Genomic DNA, 16,429 nt, shown 5'->3' on the forward strand with positions numbered 1-16,429 from the left:
TCTCTCTCTCTCAGCTGACTGCAACCGGGAGCCCTGACGGCGGCAGCTGGACGTGCTGCTGGACACTGTATATTCCAGGCCCGCAGCGCCAGCATGTACGACGTCCAGCAGCACGTCCAACCGCCACCGTCAGGGATCCCGCTTGCAGTCAGCTGAGAGAGAGAGAGAGAGCGCTCCCTCTCGCCGCCGCCATCTCCCCGCGACTGCCTGTGGCCGCTGCAGCCACCCCCCCCGCTCCCATCACCAGTGCCCTCCCGCCGGGCCACAAAGGACACTTGCCGTCGCCGCCAGAGAAGCTCCAGCTGGGCGGGGCGCTGCCGGTACTTCCGTCCTGGGGCTCCCGCTCGCAGCTGTCCCCCGGCTCCTACTCGATGCCGCGGTTTTCGGCGCTCTCCTGCTGGGCCCCAAAGAAGGAAGGCGGGAAAAAGGCGCGAAGAATGGAGCTCTCCTTCTTCCTGCCTTCCTTCTTTGGGGCCCAGCAGGAGAGCGCCGAAAACCGCGGCATCGAGTAGGAGCCGGGGGACAGCTGCGAGCGGTAGCCCCAGGACGGAAGTACCGGCAGCGCCCCGCCCAGCTGGAGCTTGGCAGCACACCTGGCCATGTCTCGCGGCACACTAGTGTGCCGCGGCACACCGGTTGGGAAACCCTGATCTAGAGGTGCTAAACAACGGCTTTGTGAGAACTCATATAGTCTCCTGTGATTAACGAGCGGCGATTGAGGAGAGTGGAGCTTTTCATTTTTTTTTTTTTGAAGGGAAAAGTAAGTTGCTGATGGTGGGCGGAAGTAGTCGCAGCCGGTTAGAAAGTTAAAAGAGGAAGTTCTGTGTGAAGGAGACGGTAGCTTGACGGAGGATCTGGTGCTGTGTGGCTGGTGTGGTCGGTGACAAAGAGAGAGGAGAAAGAGCAGAGGCGAGAACGGTTATAGAAAGTAGTATATCGAGAACGTCTGCAGCGGAAAGCGGAGACCGGGGAGCGGTGCGAACCAAACGAGACGGGAGGCCTAGACCGGTCGGAACACAGCGGAGCCGAGTTGTGAAGGATCTCAACAGCCGAATATCTACGTGGAGGAGACAAGTAAGACCAGCGGGAGAAGATTTGAGACAACCGCCGCCTGTTCTCGGTCCCCTTTTGGTTTTGTTATTTGCCTTTCCTCTCCCCCAGCGAATCCAGCTACTCTTAGTGATTGTAAGACGAAGGAGAAAAGAAACCCGGCTGGGAGACAGTAGGAGAGGAAGTGAAGGAGGGTTAAAGGCCTGTGGCTTTGAGAATGGTCTGTGGGGGTTTCATAGTTTAATGCGACCGAAGGAGAGAGAAGGAGAGAAGACGCCTTTTTCTTTTGCACGCCTACAGGGAGATCTGAGAAACCGTTGCTGACAGTTACGACAAACCAGGATACCTCGATCATTGGTGAATAATATTGACTGAACTGCTGAGCCTTATTTAAAGTGAATGCTGCGAATTTTTTTGAGCTGACTGGAACGTGTTGTAATACTAAAAGCTAAAAAGCTAATTGCCTATTCTTGATTCTACTTTATTGTTTCCCTTTTTTCCTTTTTATCCCCTTCTTTCCTTTCTTTTTTCTACTGTATTAATCTTTTTCCCCCTCTCTCTTTTCTTCCTTCCTTCCTTTTCTAATCAAGATTTTTTTATTAAAAAAACCTTCTTTTTCTATTTAAGAATCAAAAGTGATTAATTGATTAATTAACTAGTTGTTGTATTAAGACCTTTAAATTAATTGACAATTGACAACTGATATCAATTTAAACTATCTAAGATTAATTATTAATTATTATTAATTATTAATTATTAACTATAGTGTTTATAATAATACCTATAAAGTGTTTTAAGGATTTTAAGACCTGCTTAGAAACAACTTAAGTTAGATTTATACTATTTAAGCTATTTATTACTATTTATTAACTGTTAACTATTAACTAAGTAATTAATTCATTTAACTACCTAATACTACTTGACAGTACATTAATTATTTACCTTAATTGTCTACTCAAACTCTATTTCAGGCATGGGGGAACTGAAACATCTCCCCCTGGGCACGTTTAATTTATGCATGGTATGTCTGTGTGTGTGTCTGTTAGCATATGGGGTTTTTAAATATTTAAATATTTTATTTAAATATTTTAAATTTGTCTGATTGCTTATGATTTGTTTCTACATGTTGTGAGCCGCCCCGAGTCTTCGGAGAGGGGCGGCATACAAATCTAAGTAATAAATAAATAAATAAATAAATATTTCTATCTATACCTTATTTATATGTGTACTGAATACTGTTATTTACTATTTATTTAATTGATTAATTGATAACAATAGATAACAATTGATAACAATTGATAATAAGTGACTAGTTAAGAAAGAGATATATATATAATTAGTTAGAAATTAGTAATTAGAAATTTTATATTTGACTACTCTTATACTAAATATTGGAGAATTTAGTTACGTTAGAACGAATTCAATTACTCCAACTTACCAAGTGAGACTAACCTTAAAGTGTGACTCAAACAACAACTCCTCCTTTACTAATCAATTGAATACGTGGAAAGGACATTATCTCGGACAATTTGTTAATCACTCTTATCTGGAAAGGGAGTATGACAACCAATTTCTCTAAATACCAAAAAAAAACCACACCAGGAACACCGACGACGCAAAGCACAAAATCAAATATACAAATGGCAACTAGCGACAAAACTTCTCTGCAATCGATCCAGGCCTCGTTAAACCTGATTCAAGAGTTCATGGTCCACAGCCAAGAGGCAGCCACAGTTACCCAAGAAACCATAAGACAAAACCACAAAGAAACAAAACAAAACTTTGAAAAAGTGTCTGGAAAAATTGAAGGTTTGGAAAACCGAATGGAAGGCATACAGGAAATTATAATTAACCATGAACAGAGGATACAAAAAATCGAAACAGACACAAAAAGAATCGATGAGAGAAGAATCGGAGCAAAAGGAAGATTAATTGTGGCCAATAAAGAGCTCGAAAACTCGATCGCAATCCTGGAAATGGAGAAAGCAGCTTACTTTCTCCACTTTCAAAATATCCCCGAAAATGCAGACGAAGATCTATTCAATAAACTAGCGCAGCTGATCACTGATAATACACAAATTGAACTAGACGAGGTCAAAGACCACATCGATGAAATTTACAGAATTCAAACAAACTATGCTAAGAACCACAGATTACCCAGAGAGGTCCACGTAAAATTTACCAAAAAATCTATTAGGGACGAAATATACAAATCAACAAGAAATGGGAAAATCTTGTATCAAGAAAAAGACATAATAATTCTCAAACAGATCCCGAAAAGAATAAGGGAGAAAAGGAGAGAGTTCCATTACTTTACAGCAAAGCTATTGAGAAGGGGAATCCCATTCCGATGGCTAATTCCGGACAGTCTCCTGGTAACGTGGAATGGGAAAAAAATCAAAATAGACTCGTTCAAGAAAGCAGATTATTTCATTCAAAAACATCTAGAACAGGAGCCAGAAAACCGTCAAACTATAGAAGATCTACCACAGGAGGAGAGACGGACCGAGGATAGAAGAGAGGAGGAACAAGACAAGGAAGAACAACAAAAGGAACAAAGGGTTACAACAAGAGTGGCGGCTAAACGTCAATAAAGGAAAGGAAAGCAACCAGGAAAAAAGGGAAGAAAATGACGCTAAAAACACTTGAGTTAATTTCTGTAAACATCAATGGATTGAATTCTCCGATAAAAAGAAAACAGATAATGACGAAATTATTAAAACAAAATTCAGATATATTATGCCTTCAAGAAGTACATATCAGAAATCAGGATCGTAAACTCCTAGAAAATAAAAAATTAGGTAAACTATTCACAGCTCTAAGACTCAAAAAAGAGAGGGATTGCTTTATACATTAGGGACATATACCAACCGGAAAAAATTTACTCAGATGAAGATGGAAGAATACTGATTGTAAAAATTAAAATAGGATATAGAGAAATAGTGATAGTGGCGATTTACGCTACAAACACAAAACAGAAACAATTCTACAAAAAATTAGCTGAACAGTTAGCACATATACAAAAAGGGGACATTTGTATCATTGGGGATTATAATGCAGTGAGTGACATTAAAAAAGATTTTAAATCTATGAAGAAAAAATCGAAAGATAGAAAAACACTGCCATCAGAATTCCAGGAAATAGCAAGGGAATATAGATTGGTAGATATTTGGAGAGAAAGACATCCATCTGCCCAGGAATACACTTTTTACTCACCGCCCCAAAAGTCGTGGTCCCGAATAGACATGATCTGGACAGACCAAAATTTTGGGAAATTAATCCACGAGATTGAAATAGGCCCAAACATATGGGCAGACCATCAACCAATATTGATGAAAATTAAAATACCGACCCCAGGACAACACCGTTGGTCCATAAACCAGCTATTATTCCAAGATCAGGATTATATTAAACATATTAAACAAGAACTCAAGCTATTCTTAAGAGACAATTGGAATACTGACACCACTATTCAGAATCTGGGATACAATAAAAGCATTTATGAGAGGGACAACAATAGCTTACCTAGCAAAAAAAAAGAAACATAAAGATAGGAAATTAGACGAATTTAAGAGTAAACTAAAACACTTAGAAATAGAAGCTCAAAAAGACCTCCAAAATGGAAAAATAAGAGAAGAGATAGACACAATAAAACACAACATTAATCTAATAATACAAGACGAAATTGTCATAAAATTAAGGAAGACCAATCAATACCAATTTGAAAACGCGAATAAAATAGGTAGATGGCTTGCTTATAAACTAAAAAAACAGGAAGAAGAGCGATACATACAAACTTTAGAAGATAAAAACGGGGAAATACAACATATACTGGGGGAGGGGAAAAGAACATAGCAGTGGAATATTACGCCCATTTGTATCAAAAGGAAGAAACAAATCAAGCCCAATTAAATAAATACTTAGAGGAAGCGAAAGTACAAAAGATAGCAGAATCAGATGAAACTATACTAAATAAAGAAATAACCATATCAGAAGTTGAATACGCAATAGCTAAACAAAAGAATAGCAAAACTCCAGGCCCAGATGGGATACCGGCCGAATTTTATAAAGAGCTAAAGGAGTCTTTACTTGAAATTCTAGTAATAATATTTAACGAAGTATTAGGAAAAGGTTTGCTACCGACATCTTGGACACAAGCCTTAATAAGTTTAATCCCGAAAGACCCGGGGGAAAAAATACATACAAAATTATCGGCCAATATCCCTTCTCAATGTCCATTATAAAATCTTTATGACAATAATAGCCGAAAGACTTAAACCAATCTTAAACAAAATAATAAAGGAGGATCAAAATGGCTTCCTCCCAGGTAGATACATAAGAAACAACACAAGAACAATACTCAACACTTTAGAATATTACGAGACACATTCAGAAAAACAATTAGCACTAATATTTTTGGACGCCCAAAAGGCTTTCGATAACCTAAGATGGGAATTTACTCTTGAATTAATTAAAAAAATGCAATTCGGCCCAAAAATGATAAAAATGATTCAGACTATATATAACACCCAATCAGCTCAAATAATACTTAATGGTGAATTAACGAGGTCTTTTCAAATCTCAAAAGGAGTCCGACAAGGATGTCCTTTATCTCCGCTTCTATATATTTTAGCAGTAGAAACACTACTAAATCAAATAAGAACCAATGCGAGAATCACAGGTCTCACGATAAAAAAACAGGAATTTAAAGTCCAAGCTTATGCAGATGACTTAGCATTTATTTTGGAGGACCCAATAGAAGCAGGGGAATATCTATTGAGAGAAGTACAACGATATGGAGAGGTAGCCGGTCTAAAAATCAATAAACAAAAAACCAAAATCATAACCAAAAATATGAACATCAAACAAGAACAGGAACTAGAAAAATTTTTAGGAATTCAAACCGTCAAAAAAGTAAACTATCTGGGCATAATACTAACTAAAAGGTGTGGCACAATTCAAAAGGATAACTATGATCTACTTATCAAAAAAACAGAACAACAGTTAATCAGGTGGAATAAAATTCACATCTCGTTATCAGGGAGGATAGCTACAATTAAAATGTCTATCTTACCTAAATTTTTATATTTATTCCAGACTATCCCAATAAAATTGAACAAAAACTTTTTCACCAAAATAAACACAACTATTTCAAAATTTATCTGGGCGGGGAAAAAACCAAGGGTGAGATTTAAAGCTTTAAAAGACAGAGTAACACAAGGCGGATTTGGACTACCAAACTTTCAAGTCTACTACGAAGCATCGGTTCTTCTATGGGCAAAAGAATGGATAATCCTCCAAGATCAGAGAACTTTGGCTTTGGAGGGACACAACATTCTACAGGGTTGGCATAGTTTCCTATGAAATGAAAAAGAGAAAATACCAGTATATTTTAGAAACCACATGATCAGGGACTCCTTAATAAATGTATGGTTAAGAATTAAAAAAGAACACTACTCCAAAATCCCTAGGTGGTATTCCAGCCTTGAAGCCCTTAGACACCCTAAGTTATTTCAAATACAAAAAGTGCTGAATTATAATCACACATTAGATGAGAAAGGAGTTATAAAATCTAGACAACAACTACGAAACCAAAATATCAATATTGATTGGTGGTCCTATGCCCAAATTTTGACGAAATGGAATAAAGACAAAAAGAAAGAAGGAATCCAAGAAAAAGATAGTATAATTGATAAAATATTATTAGGATATGAAAAAAAAATTATAACCAAAATGTACAATTATATAATGGGGTATACTATGGAAACTGAAATAGTAAAAGATAATATGATTACTTGGGCCAAAAATATAGGTCATAACATCTATATAGAACAATGGGAACAAATGTGGAAAAACCTGAAAAATACTAAATCAATACCATACAAAGAAAATCTACAAAAAATGTTCTATAGATGGCACTTACCCCCAACTAGATTGGCTAAGATCTACCCCAACCTAAAACCAAACTGTTGTAGATGCAACAGCATAACTGGAACCTTCTATCACCTATGGTGGACATGCCCACGCATAAAAAAACTATGGAAAAAAATCAAATATGGATACAACAAATCACAGCAATTTCATTAAAACTTAGACCAGAAATATTCCTCCTGGGCATAATGGATTTGGAAAATAAAAAAGAAGACCTATACCTAATACAGCATATAATTACAGCTACAAGAATCACAATAGCACAAAATTGGAAAAAAGACAATACACCAAGTGAAAGAGAAATTATTAAAAAAAATTATGATTGTGCAGAAATGGATAGGCTCACCCAAAAACTTAAAAATAAAGAAGATTCGAGATTCTATAAGAATTGAGGAAAATTTTACGACTGGGTAAAAATCAAAAAACAAATGGAGAAAGAAAAGAAAGACAAGGAAACAACATAAACTGTAGATCAAAAATACATTAACGGATAGTGGAGAAACCTTTATAGCGACATAACATAAAACTCTGAACGGTTTTATCGGATCATTATGAACACCTTGATCAACCCAATATGACTTTATCTCAAGTGTAATCTAGAAATGTATTGATAAAAATAAAACAACAACAGAAAAACAAAAAACAACAAAACCGCGGCACCCATATGCCGCCCAATTAGTAATTTAAAGCTTTCAGAACTGTTACAGTTCACTGGGGGGGAGGGGGAGGGAAGGAAGAGTCAGAAGACTTAAATGATAACGAATTTTCCATAATTGGTTCTAAGTTTGATATGTATACTGACTGGATAAAGTTTAATTGAACAGAATAATCATATTACACTTGCGAGTATATGTTATCACAATGATGGCAATTAAGATATATTTACTCTTCCTCCCTTTGTACATACTTTTTTTCTGTAAACTAATTAAAAATTTTTTTTAAAAAAAAATCGTAAGTATACAAGCAACAAGTTACAATCATACAGTCATAAGTTGGAGGAAACGGATGATAGGAATGATGAGAAAATACTAGTAGTAATAATAGTGCAGATGTAGTAAATAGTTTGACAGTGTTGAGGGAATTATTTGTTTAGCAGAGTGATGGCGTTCGGGGGAAAACTGTTCTTGTGTCTAGTTGTCTTGGTGTTTGACAGTTGATTTGACAGTTGATGGATTTTTTAATAAAAGAACAAACCTCTGCTGGGCAAATAAAACTGAGTGAGTTTTTTGGTGAAAATGTACAGAAGGAAATAAGGACAATTTGTAAGAAACAGCAGAAAGCAAGTATTTAAAAATCGTTACTTTGTTCATAGGTTGATACGAATTTTAATTTTATAATATTAAAAACTGTTACACATAGTAAAAGTTTAAAATAAATAATTGCAGCTGTGAAACAATATGTCCATAAACACAAAATAATGAAAATCATTTTCCCTTACAGGAATGAAATAATTCTAAATGATCCTAATTCTATTGGATAAAATTAAAACAACAACAACAACAAAGGGTGTTCCAAAGGGGAATGCTGAAACTGAAAGTATTGATTGCCATTAATCCAGCAAATTCAAACAGATTCAGTGGAGTAAGTTCTCTCCCAGTTTAAAAGAAAAGGTAAAAAAAATATATCATCTTAACGGAACTGTGCAATGGCTGTTAAAAGCTTTAAACATCATTTACATCTTTTGTACAGATGAAGAAGTAGTCAACACTGTTGCTCTATGTTCCCTTCAAGTAATATAATTAAATTGATGAAATCATTTTGAATTGGTTAATGCATCTAGACATACATTAAAGATGGCCTCATACATACGATTCACAGTAAGGGGAGGGAAACATGAATAGTCCATGGAAGGCAAAAATAAACACAGCACGTAGAGTTGTCTAAGATATACAGAATAAGTGGAATAACCACTTTTATGTAATGTGTTTCACTACCAACCTAAGCATGGACTAGGGGAGACATGATAGCAATATTCCGATATCTCAGGGGCTGCCACAAAGAGGAGGGGGTCAACGTATTCTCCAAAGCACCTGGGGGCAAGACAAGAAGCAATGGATGGAAACTAAACAAGGAGAGAAGCAACTAAGGAGAAATTTCCTGACAGCTAGAACAATTAATCCGTAGAACAACTTGCCTCCAGAAGTTGTGAATGCTCCAACACTGGAAGTTTTTAAGATGTTTTGGGTAACTATTTGTCTGAAGTGGTATAGGGCAGGACTGTAGGCTGGAAAAGTCAGGCACTGGCCATGCCCATACTCAATTTAGCAAAGGGGGGAAAAGTCATGATACGTCATGTGATGGTGCCAGGTTGATGCAAGTTTGACACCCCGGTATAAGGTTTGCTGACTGAACAGGGGGTTGGACTAGAAGATCTCCAACGTCCTTTCCAATATGTTATTCTATTTTATTCTAAACACAAAAAAACCCCTCATATATACTCACAGCGCTGAAAGATCATGAATAATCAATAAGGTCACATTTTTCTCATTCATCTCATCTATCAAAAACGGGCCTATGATTCTTAATAATCAAAAACTACCTTTTCAAATATTTGCAATCATCATCGTCATTTTATCAGTTATGAAATTATTAGGCTTGATCTTGATAATTAATACTTATTTTAGGAGACCTATGAATTTATTTTTAATAAAGGTTTGGCAAATACGCTATTGAGTCTTAGATCAAGAATGGGACTGATTTCACATAGGATCAACTGCTTTTAGGCCTTTATCTACCTCCTCTAATGAAATAAGTTGACATGTATCCTGTAAATGAAGATGGCTGCAGCTATCTCCCCCATCAGAATTACATTACATTTAATTGTATTCAAATTGGAGCTGCCTGATGTTTAATTTGATTATCACAGGTTACAACAGCTTTTATTGAACTGAGAACTAAAGAGAGACCTGAGCTGCTTCAATCATGATAATGAAATAAGGCATAGTTGCCATTATTGTCTAGACAGATTTCCTCCAAAGTATTTTCAGTTTTCTGCAAAACAAACTATTTCTGCCATAGTGCTCCATCACTTGCTCCGAAATGAAATTAGGGTTATCACATTTAGTAAAATGGACACTTAGTGAGTACATTGTCTATCTGGTTGGGGTTTTTTACTTTTATTATACAGTGAAACCATTATTTTATATATTACATATTATAATCAGGCATTTATACAAAAACTCCTTCAGAAGGATGTCTGCATTTTTGAACTTTTAATGCTATTATCTATTCTTTAAAAGTCATGTTGTAGGGCAAAATATGTGATATAGAAATCTTCTTATTAAAGAAAAAGCACTTCAATTGTGAATTGTCTTTCCACAAAAGATATTATGCCATGGATGAAGACATTTTAATTTTCCTAAATTTCCAAGTTTAAACTCTTTGCCTTTTTTCATAGTAGTTTTATTTTGATTCTCACACTAGTTTTATTTGATGCTATTTCAAAAAATATACATTTTTTCTGCTTATTTTTATATTTTAGGGTTTCATTTCCTTTCATTTAAGAAGAATGTCAAGTAATTTTTGCTAAAAGAAAGAAGTATGAAAAATGCTAAGTATATTACTTTTGATCCCAAAAACAAAAATAAGCTTTTACAATTCTTTAGTGTGTGGAGTAAAAGATCTGAAACCATAACAATAGAGCCATTAAAGGCACACATAGACAAGCACAGCTTGAGGGATCTGTCTAGAGAGGATTGCAGTTTGTCACACTCCCACTTTGATAATATACAATAATGTCTATCTTTTCAAGGGGGGTGGAAGTTGTTCACTCTTAAGTACAGTGAAGAGGTTGATAAGATACACCATTTAAAGCATTTTCAATTACTCATGCTAGGTACTGCATGTGGAGCAAAAGTATTGGTGAGCATAAATGACAGTTAAAAGAATGAACAGCAGGTTATAGACAAAATTATTTTCAAAAGTTTGCGTCTTCAGGCAAAAAAAATATATGAAATCATGGATGGTGCTATAATCAATAATTTGCACTAGTGTGGATTTGGAGCCCTGAAGATAACAGATTCACTTGAGTCAAGCCAGTGGTTTTTCTGTATCAGAACAGATTTTTAACTGGGAAATAAAAGGCATACTTTCATTTTTAAATGCCAATGATTAATTTGGACCATTAAATTTTATTACCTATAAAAACAAACATAAACATTAAACTAGATGCTTATTTATGTCGAATATGATGAGATAATTTCAAAGCTCCATATATTTCTTACAGTCCAATTAGAAAAAAATAACCAAGGAAGATGAAGCAGTGGTTTTGATGGTACTTGCTTATTCAAATTAATAAGACAAATTTTGTTGAACGGTTAAGATATCAGGCTAAGAGTGGAGAGATTTTAGTCCATCCTCAATCATGGAAGTTCACTGGGACTTTGATTCTGTTATTTTCACCCAGAGCAACACAACATCATAGGTTCCAATAGGAGAGAATATTATTCTATGGAGTGTGGAATGTGGAATCTTTGATTATTTGTTTGATTTGATTTGATTTGATTTGATTTGTATGCCGCCCCTATCCGCAGATTCGGAGCGGCTGATTATCTCTGATCTTAGCTAACTTTATTGAATAATGAACCTTTTGCAAGCAAACCACTAAGCCCACAGGCCTCCACAGCCTCAGAACAGCAGAATTGGAAACCCATTTTACCCTATGCCATTTTAGACAAATCGTTGTCCAATCTCTTCTTTAAAATCTCCAATGCTGGAAGACTCACAACTTCTGCAGGCAAGTCATTCCACTGATTAATTGTACTCACTGTCAGGAAATTTCTATTTAGTTCTAGATTGTTTCTCTCCTTGATTGGCTTCCATCTATTGTTTCTTGTCCTGCCTTCAGGTGCTTTGGAGAATAGGTTGACCCCTCTTCATAGGGTTGTTGTTTTGGGGAAAATATATCTCATGCTACACTTAATAATATGTGTACATTAAATAAAAATGTTAAATAAGAAGACCACATTGGTGCAGGTTAGGACTGAAGTCACCAGGATGCCGTGTATAGAAAGAACCAAAAACATCTAAAAAAGGTTTCACCCTAAAACATAATAAATATATATTTATTTTTTTAAAAAATTAAAAAAGATTTCACCCCAACATACCTGCATTTCACAATCTGCTCGAAGGTTAAGCTCTTCACAGCAGTCCCTGGATATTCTCAGAAAGATATATTCCTTTGTTTTTTCTTCAATAATTGCTTCGTATACTTTCTCTTTGGTTCCTTGGGTCAGCCCTGACTTCTCTTTAGTGATCGGTAATAAATAAACAGCATTGACTTTGGTCATCACCAGTCGCCCTGCCAAAGTATCTTCAGAAAGGGTTTCAGTGAGTTTAAACCGTCCAAAAAGTTGCCCATTTTGGGCATACTTTGCACCCCCAGAAACACCAGTAAGCATGAAGCTGGCTACAATCTGCAACTGTACTTTGATGTTAAACCTAAAACAGAAAGCACAGAGTTAATTCCTCCCCCCAAAATGCTCTTTGTAACAAACAAAATAAAAATTGTGACTTAGGAAATAGGATAAGAATGTTAGGGAGTTGTTTTTTTTTAAATAACTATTTGCTCCAGTGACTTGTTACAATTATTTTTACATAAAATGGGAGATGTAAAGAAATAACAACTATTACGTTTTTTGCAGGCAATATATAAATGTTAATATATTATAAACTTTTCTTTTAAAATTTTTGTTAAGATTTGTATTGTCCCCATTGAGCCAAATGGCACAGGTTACGACTACTTCTGCTGAATGCCAGCTGCCTGCAATTTGACAGATCAAATCTCACCAGGCTCAAGGTTGATTCAGCCTTCCATCCTTCGGAGATGGGTAAAATGAGGACCCAGATTGTTGGGGGCAGTAGGTTGACTCTAGAGAGGGCTATAAAGCACCATAAAGTAGTATGTAAGTCTAAGTGTTATTGTTATTATTATTCCAGCTCTGCTATTGTTGGCCCAGGAGTTCCTGGAGACAAGGAATCCCAAATCCAAAGATACAAAAGGTGTAACTGCTTTTAGACAGGGACAGGTCACTTTTTGTGACTCTTGTTCTGGTTATTTTTTGTTTGGATTTTTCTTAAATGCTTTATATATGGATGTCCATAATGATCGAGAGAGGACAAACATTACAAAACATGACCCTCAGAGCCTGAAGGGACAAGCTGTAAAGGAATCATGCAACCCAATCTGATATAAGTGCACTGACTGCCTATTTGTTTCCAGATGCAATCAAGGAAAGGTTTTCCCTGCACCATGCTATCTGTATCCTTAGAAGCAGGAAAGGAGGTTGATTCCACCTTCAGTGGAGAATTATGAAGATAGTTTTCTCTGTGTAGGGTCACTTAAAAGGCAATTAACAGCAACATTATCATATTTACATATTAGCTCCCTTTTACCAGGTATTGTCAGGTACAAAGAATCAGGATCATTCATAAGGATGCAGCTTAAGTGATTTATTGAAGCCTATGTACAACAATCTGGTCAACTAAAGGTCAGCATTAAATTGGCACTAGATAAGAGCCAAAGGATTTCAAGGGGGCGGCTGAACTTAGATCTTTTATGGCAACACAAAGACTTTAAACCAGAGGTCTCCAAACTTGACAACTTTAAGATTTATGGACTTCAACTCCCAGAATTCTGGAGCCACCATAGCTGGCTGTAGCATTCTGGGAGTTGAAGTCCACAAGTCTTAAAGTTGCCTAGTTTGGGGACGCCTGCTCTAAACTGATGGTGCATTTAACTACACCCTCCAGCTCTGCCTGCAGTTCTTCTACAGGTTATTTAGGTACTGTATGCTTACAGGGAGATTAATGAGTGAAGTTTGTTTCTATATTTTGTTAGTTTTTATTGGAGAAAGACTGACTGAGCTGGGGGAGGAGTCAAATGGGGGATTAGTCTGGAATCCACACAGGGGAATAAGAAGGTGAATTGAATGCTGCTAAGTTTTATCTAGTCTGACCAAGGCACAAGCCATCAGTCTAAGAACATTCCTATGTTATAGGCTTGAGCCTATAACAGCTTAACAGCTAATTAAGATCTTCATATGTGGATCTGATTGTTCATGCCTAACATGTTTTATTGATTTTATTAAGGATATTTAATTAGTTTATTTACTGAAAACAGCTTATTTCTTTTACCCTTCGTATTACAATCTTGGAATACAGTGGTCCCTCGATTATCGCGAGGGTTCCGTTCCAGGATCCCTCGCGATAATCGATTTTTCGCGAAGTGGCGGCGCGGAAGTAAAAGCACTATCTGAGCATGCGCGATCTTTTTTTTATAAAAAAAAATGGCCGCGCATGCGCAGATGGTGGGGCGACGGCAGTTCGGAGGCTGGCAATGGTTACTTTCCATGCCGGCCACCCCCCCCCCCCCGCAGCGCCTCCGGGCTCCTCGGCGCTACAACCCGCCCGCCAGATTCGCCCCTCTCCCCGATTCGCCCCGTTTTTTTGCCCTGTCCAAGTTGCTGGCTCTCAGTGAGAAGTCTTCATTTTGTGATTGCAAACTTATTTTTTTAACGGGGGGGGTTTGTCCTAGCCAAGTTGCTGGCTCTCAGTGAGAAGTCTTCATTTTGTGTTTGCAAACTTATTTTTTTAACGGGGGGGTTTGTCCTAGCCAAGTTGCTGGACCTCAGTGAGGACAGTTTTAGTTTGTGATTTCCAATTTAGTTTTTAAGCAGCTTTTTTGGTCTGGCCAAGTTGCTGGACCTCAGTGAGGACAGTTTTAGTTTGTGATTTCCAATTTAGTTTTTAAGCAGCTTTTTTGGGCTTGCCAAGTTGCTGGACCTCAGTGAGGACAGTTTTAGTTTGTGATTTCCAATTTAGTTTTTAAGCAGCTTTTTTGGTCTGGCCAAGTTGCTGGACCTCAGTGAGGACAGTTTTAGTTTGTGATTTCCAATTTAGTTTTTAAGCAGCTTTTTTGGGCTTGCCAAGTTGCTGGACCTCAGTGAGGACAGTTTTAGTTTGTGATTTCCAATTTAGTTTTTAAGCAGCTTTTTTGGTCTGGCCAAGTTGCTGGACCTCAGTGAGGACAGTTTTAGTTTGTGATTTCCAATTTAGTTTTTAAGCAGCTTTTTTGGGCTTGCCAAGTTGCTGGACCTCAGTGAGGACAGTTTTAGTTTGTGATTTCCAATTTAGTTTTTAAGCAGCTTTTTTGGGCTTGCCAAGTTGCTGGACCTCAGTGAGGACAGTTTTAGTTTGTGATTTCCAATTTAGTTTTTAAGCAGCTTTTTTGGGCTTGCCAAGTTGCTGGACCTCAGTGAGGACAGTTTTAGTTTGTGATTTCCAATTTAGTTTTTAAGCAGCTTTTTTGGGCTTGCCAAGTTGCTGGACCTCAGTGAGGACAGTTTTAGTTTGTGATTTCCAATTTAGTTTTTAAGCAGCTTTTTTGGTCTGGCCAAGTTGCTGGACCTCAGTGAGGACAGTTTTAGTTTGTGATTTCCAATTTAGTTTTTAAGCAGCTTTTTTGGTCTGGCCAAGTTGCTGGACCTCAGTGAGGACAGTTTTAGTTTGTGATTTCCAATTTAGTTTTTAAGCAGCTTTTTTGGTCTGGCCAAGTTGCTGGACCTCAGTGAGGACAGTTTTAGTTTGTGATTTCCAATTTAGTTTTTAAGCAGCTTTTTTGGGCTGGCCAAGTTGCTGGACCTCAGTGAGGACAGTTTTAGTTTGTGATTTCCAATTTAGTTTTTAAGCAGCTTTTTTGGGCTGGCCAAGTTGCTGGACCTCAGTGAGGACAGTTTTAGTTTGTGATTTCCAATTTAGTTTTTAAGCAGCTTTTTTGGGCTTGCCAAGTTGCTGGACCTCAGTGAGGACAGTTTTAGTTTGTGATTTCCAATTTAGTTTTTAAGCAGCTTTTTTGGGCTTGCCAAGTTGCTGGACCTCAGTGAGGACAGTTTTAGTTTGTGATTTCCAATTTAGTTTTTAAGCAGCTTTTTTGGTCTGGCCAAGTTGCTGGACCTCAGTGAGGACAGTTTTAGTTTGTGATTTCCAATTTAGTTTTTAAGCAGCTTTTTTGGGCTTGCCAAGTTGCTGGACCTCAGTGAGGACAGTTTTAGTTTGTGATTTCCAATTTAGTTTTTAAGCAGCTTTTTTGGTCTGGCCAAGTTGCTGGACCTCAGTGAGGACAGTTTTAGTTTGTGATTTCCAATTTAGTTTTTAAGCAGCTTTTTTGGGCTGGCCAAGTTGCTGGACCTCAGTGAGGACAGTTTTAGTTTGTGATTTCCAATTTAGTTTTTAAGCAGCTTTTTTGGGCTTGCCAAGTTGCTGGACCTCAGTGAGGACAGTTTTAGTTTGTGATTTCCAATTTAGTTTTTAAGCAGCTTTTTTGGGCTGGCCAAGTTGCTGGACCTCAGTGAGGACAGTTTTAGTTTGTGATTTCCAATTTAGTTTTTAAGCAGCTTTTTTGGGCTTGCCAAGTTGCTGGACCTCAGTGAGGACAGTTTTAGTTTGTGAT

General features: G+C 37.2%; 1 protein-coding gene across 7 annotated transcripts in view; it reads right to left on the bottom strand.

The window, feature by feature from the left end:
* Window positions 1-16,429, bottom strand: part of HELZ (helicase with zinc finger) — a 174,657-nt gene that overhangs the window by 75,424 nt on the left and 82,804 nt on the right. For all 7 annotated transcript variants that reach the window (XM_070740334.1, XM_070740336.1, XM_070740335.1 and 4 more), the window contains exon 11: window positions 12,087-12,420. In XM_070740334.1, coding sequence (XP_070596435.1) covers window positions 12,087-12,420 — 334 coding nt within the window. The remainder of the gene's footprint in view (window positions 1-12,086; window positions 12,421-16,429) is intronic.

Source organism: Erythrolamprus reginae, chromosome 2 (assembly GCF_031021105.1).
Source record: "Erythrolamprus reginae isolate rEryReg1 chromosome 2, rEryReg1.hap1, whole genome shotgun sequence".
Taxonomy (NCBI): domain Eukaryota; kingdom Metazoa; phylum Chordata; class Lepidosauria; order Squamata; family Dipsadidae; genus Erythrolamprus; species Erythrolamprus reginae.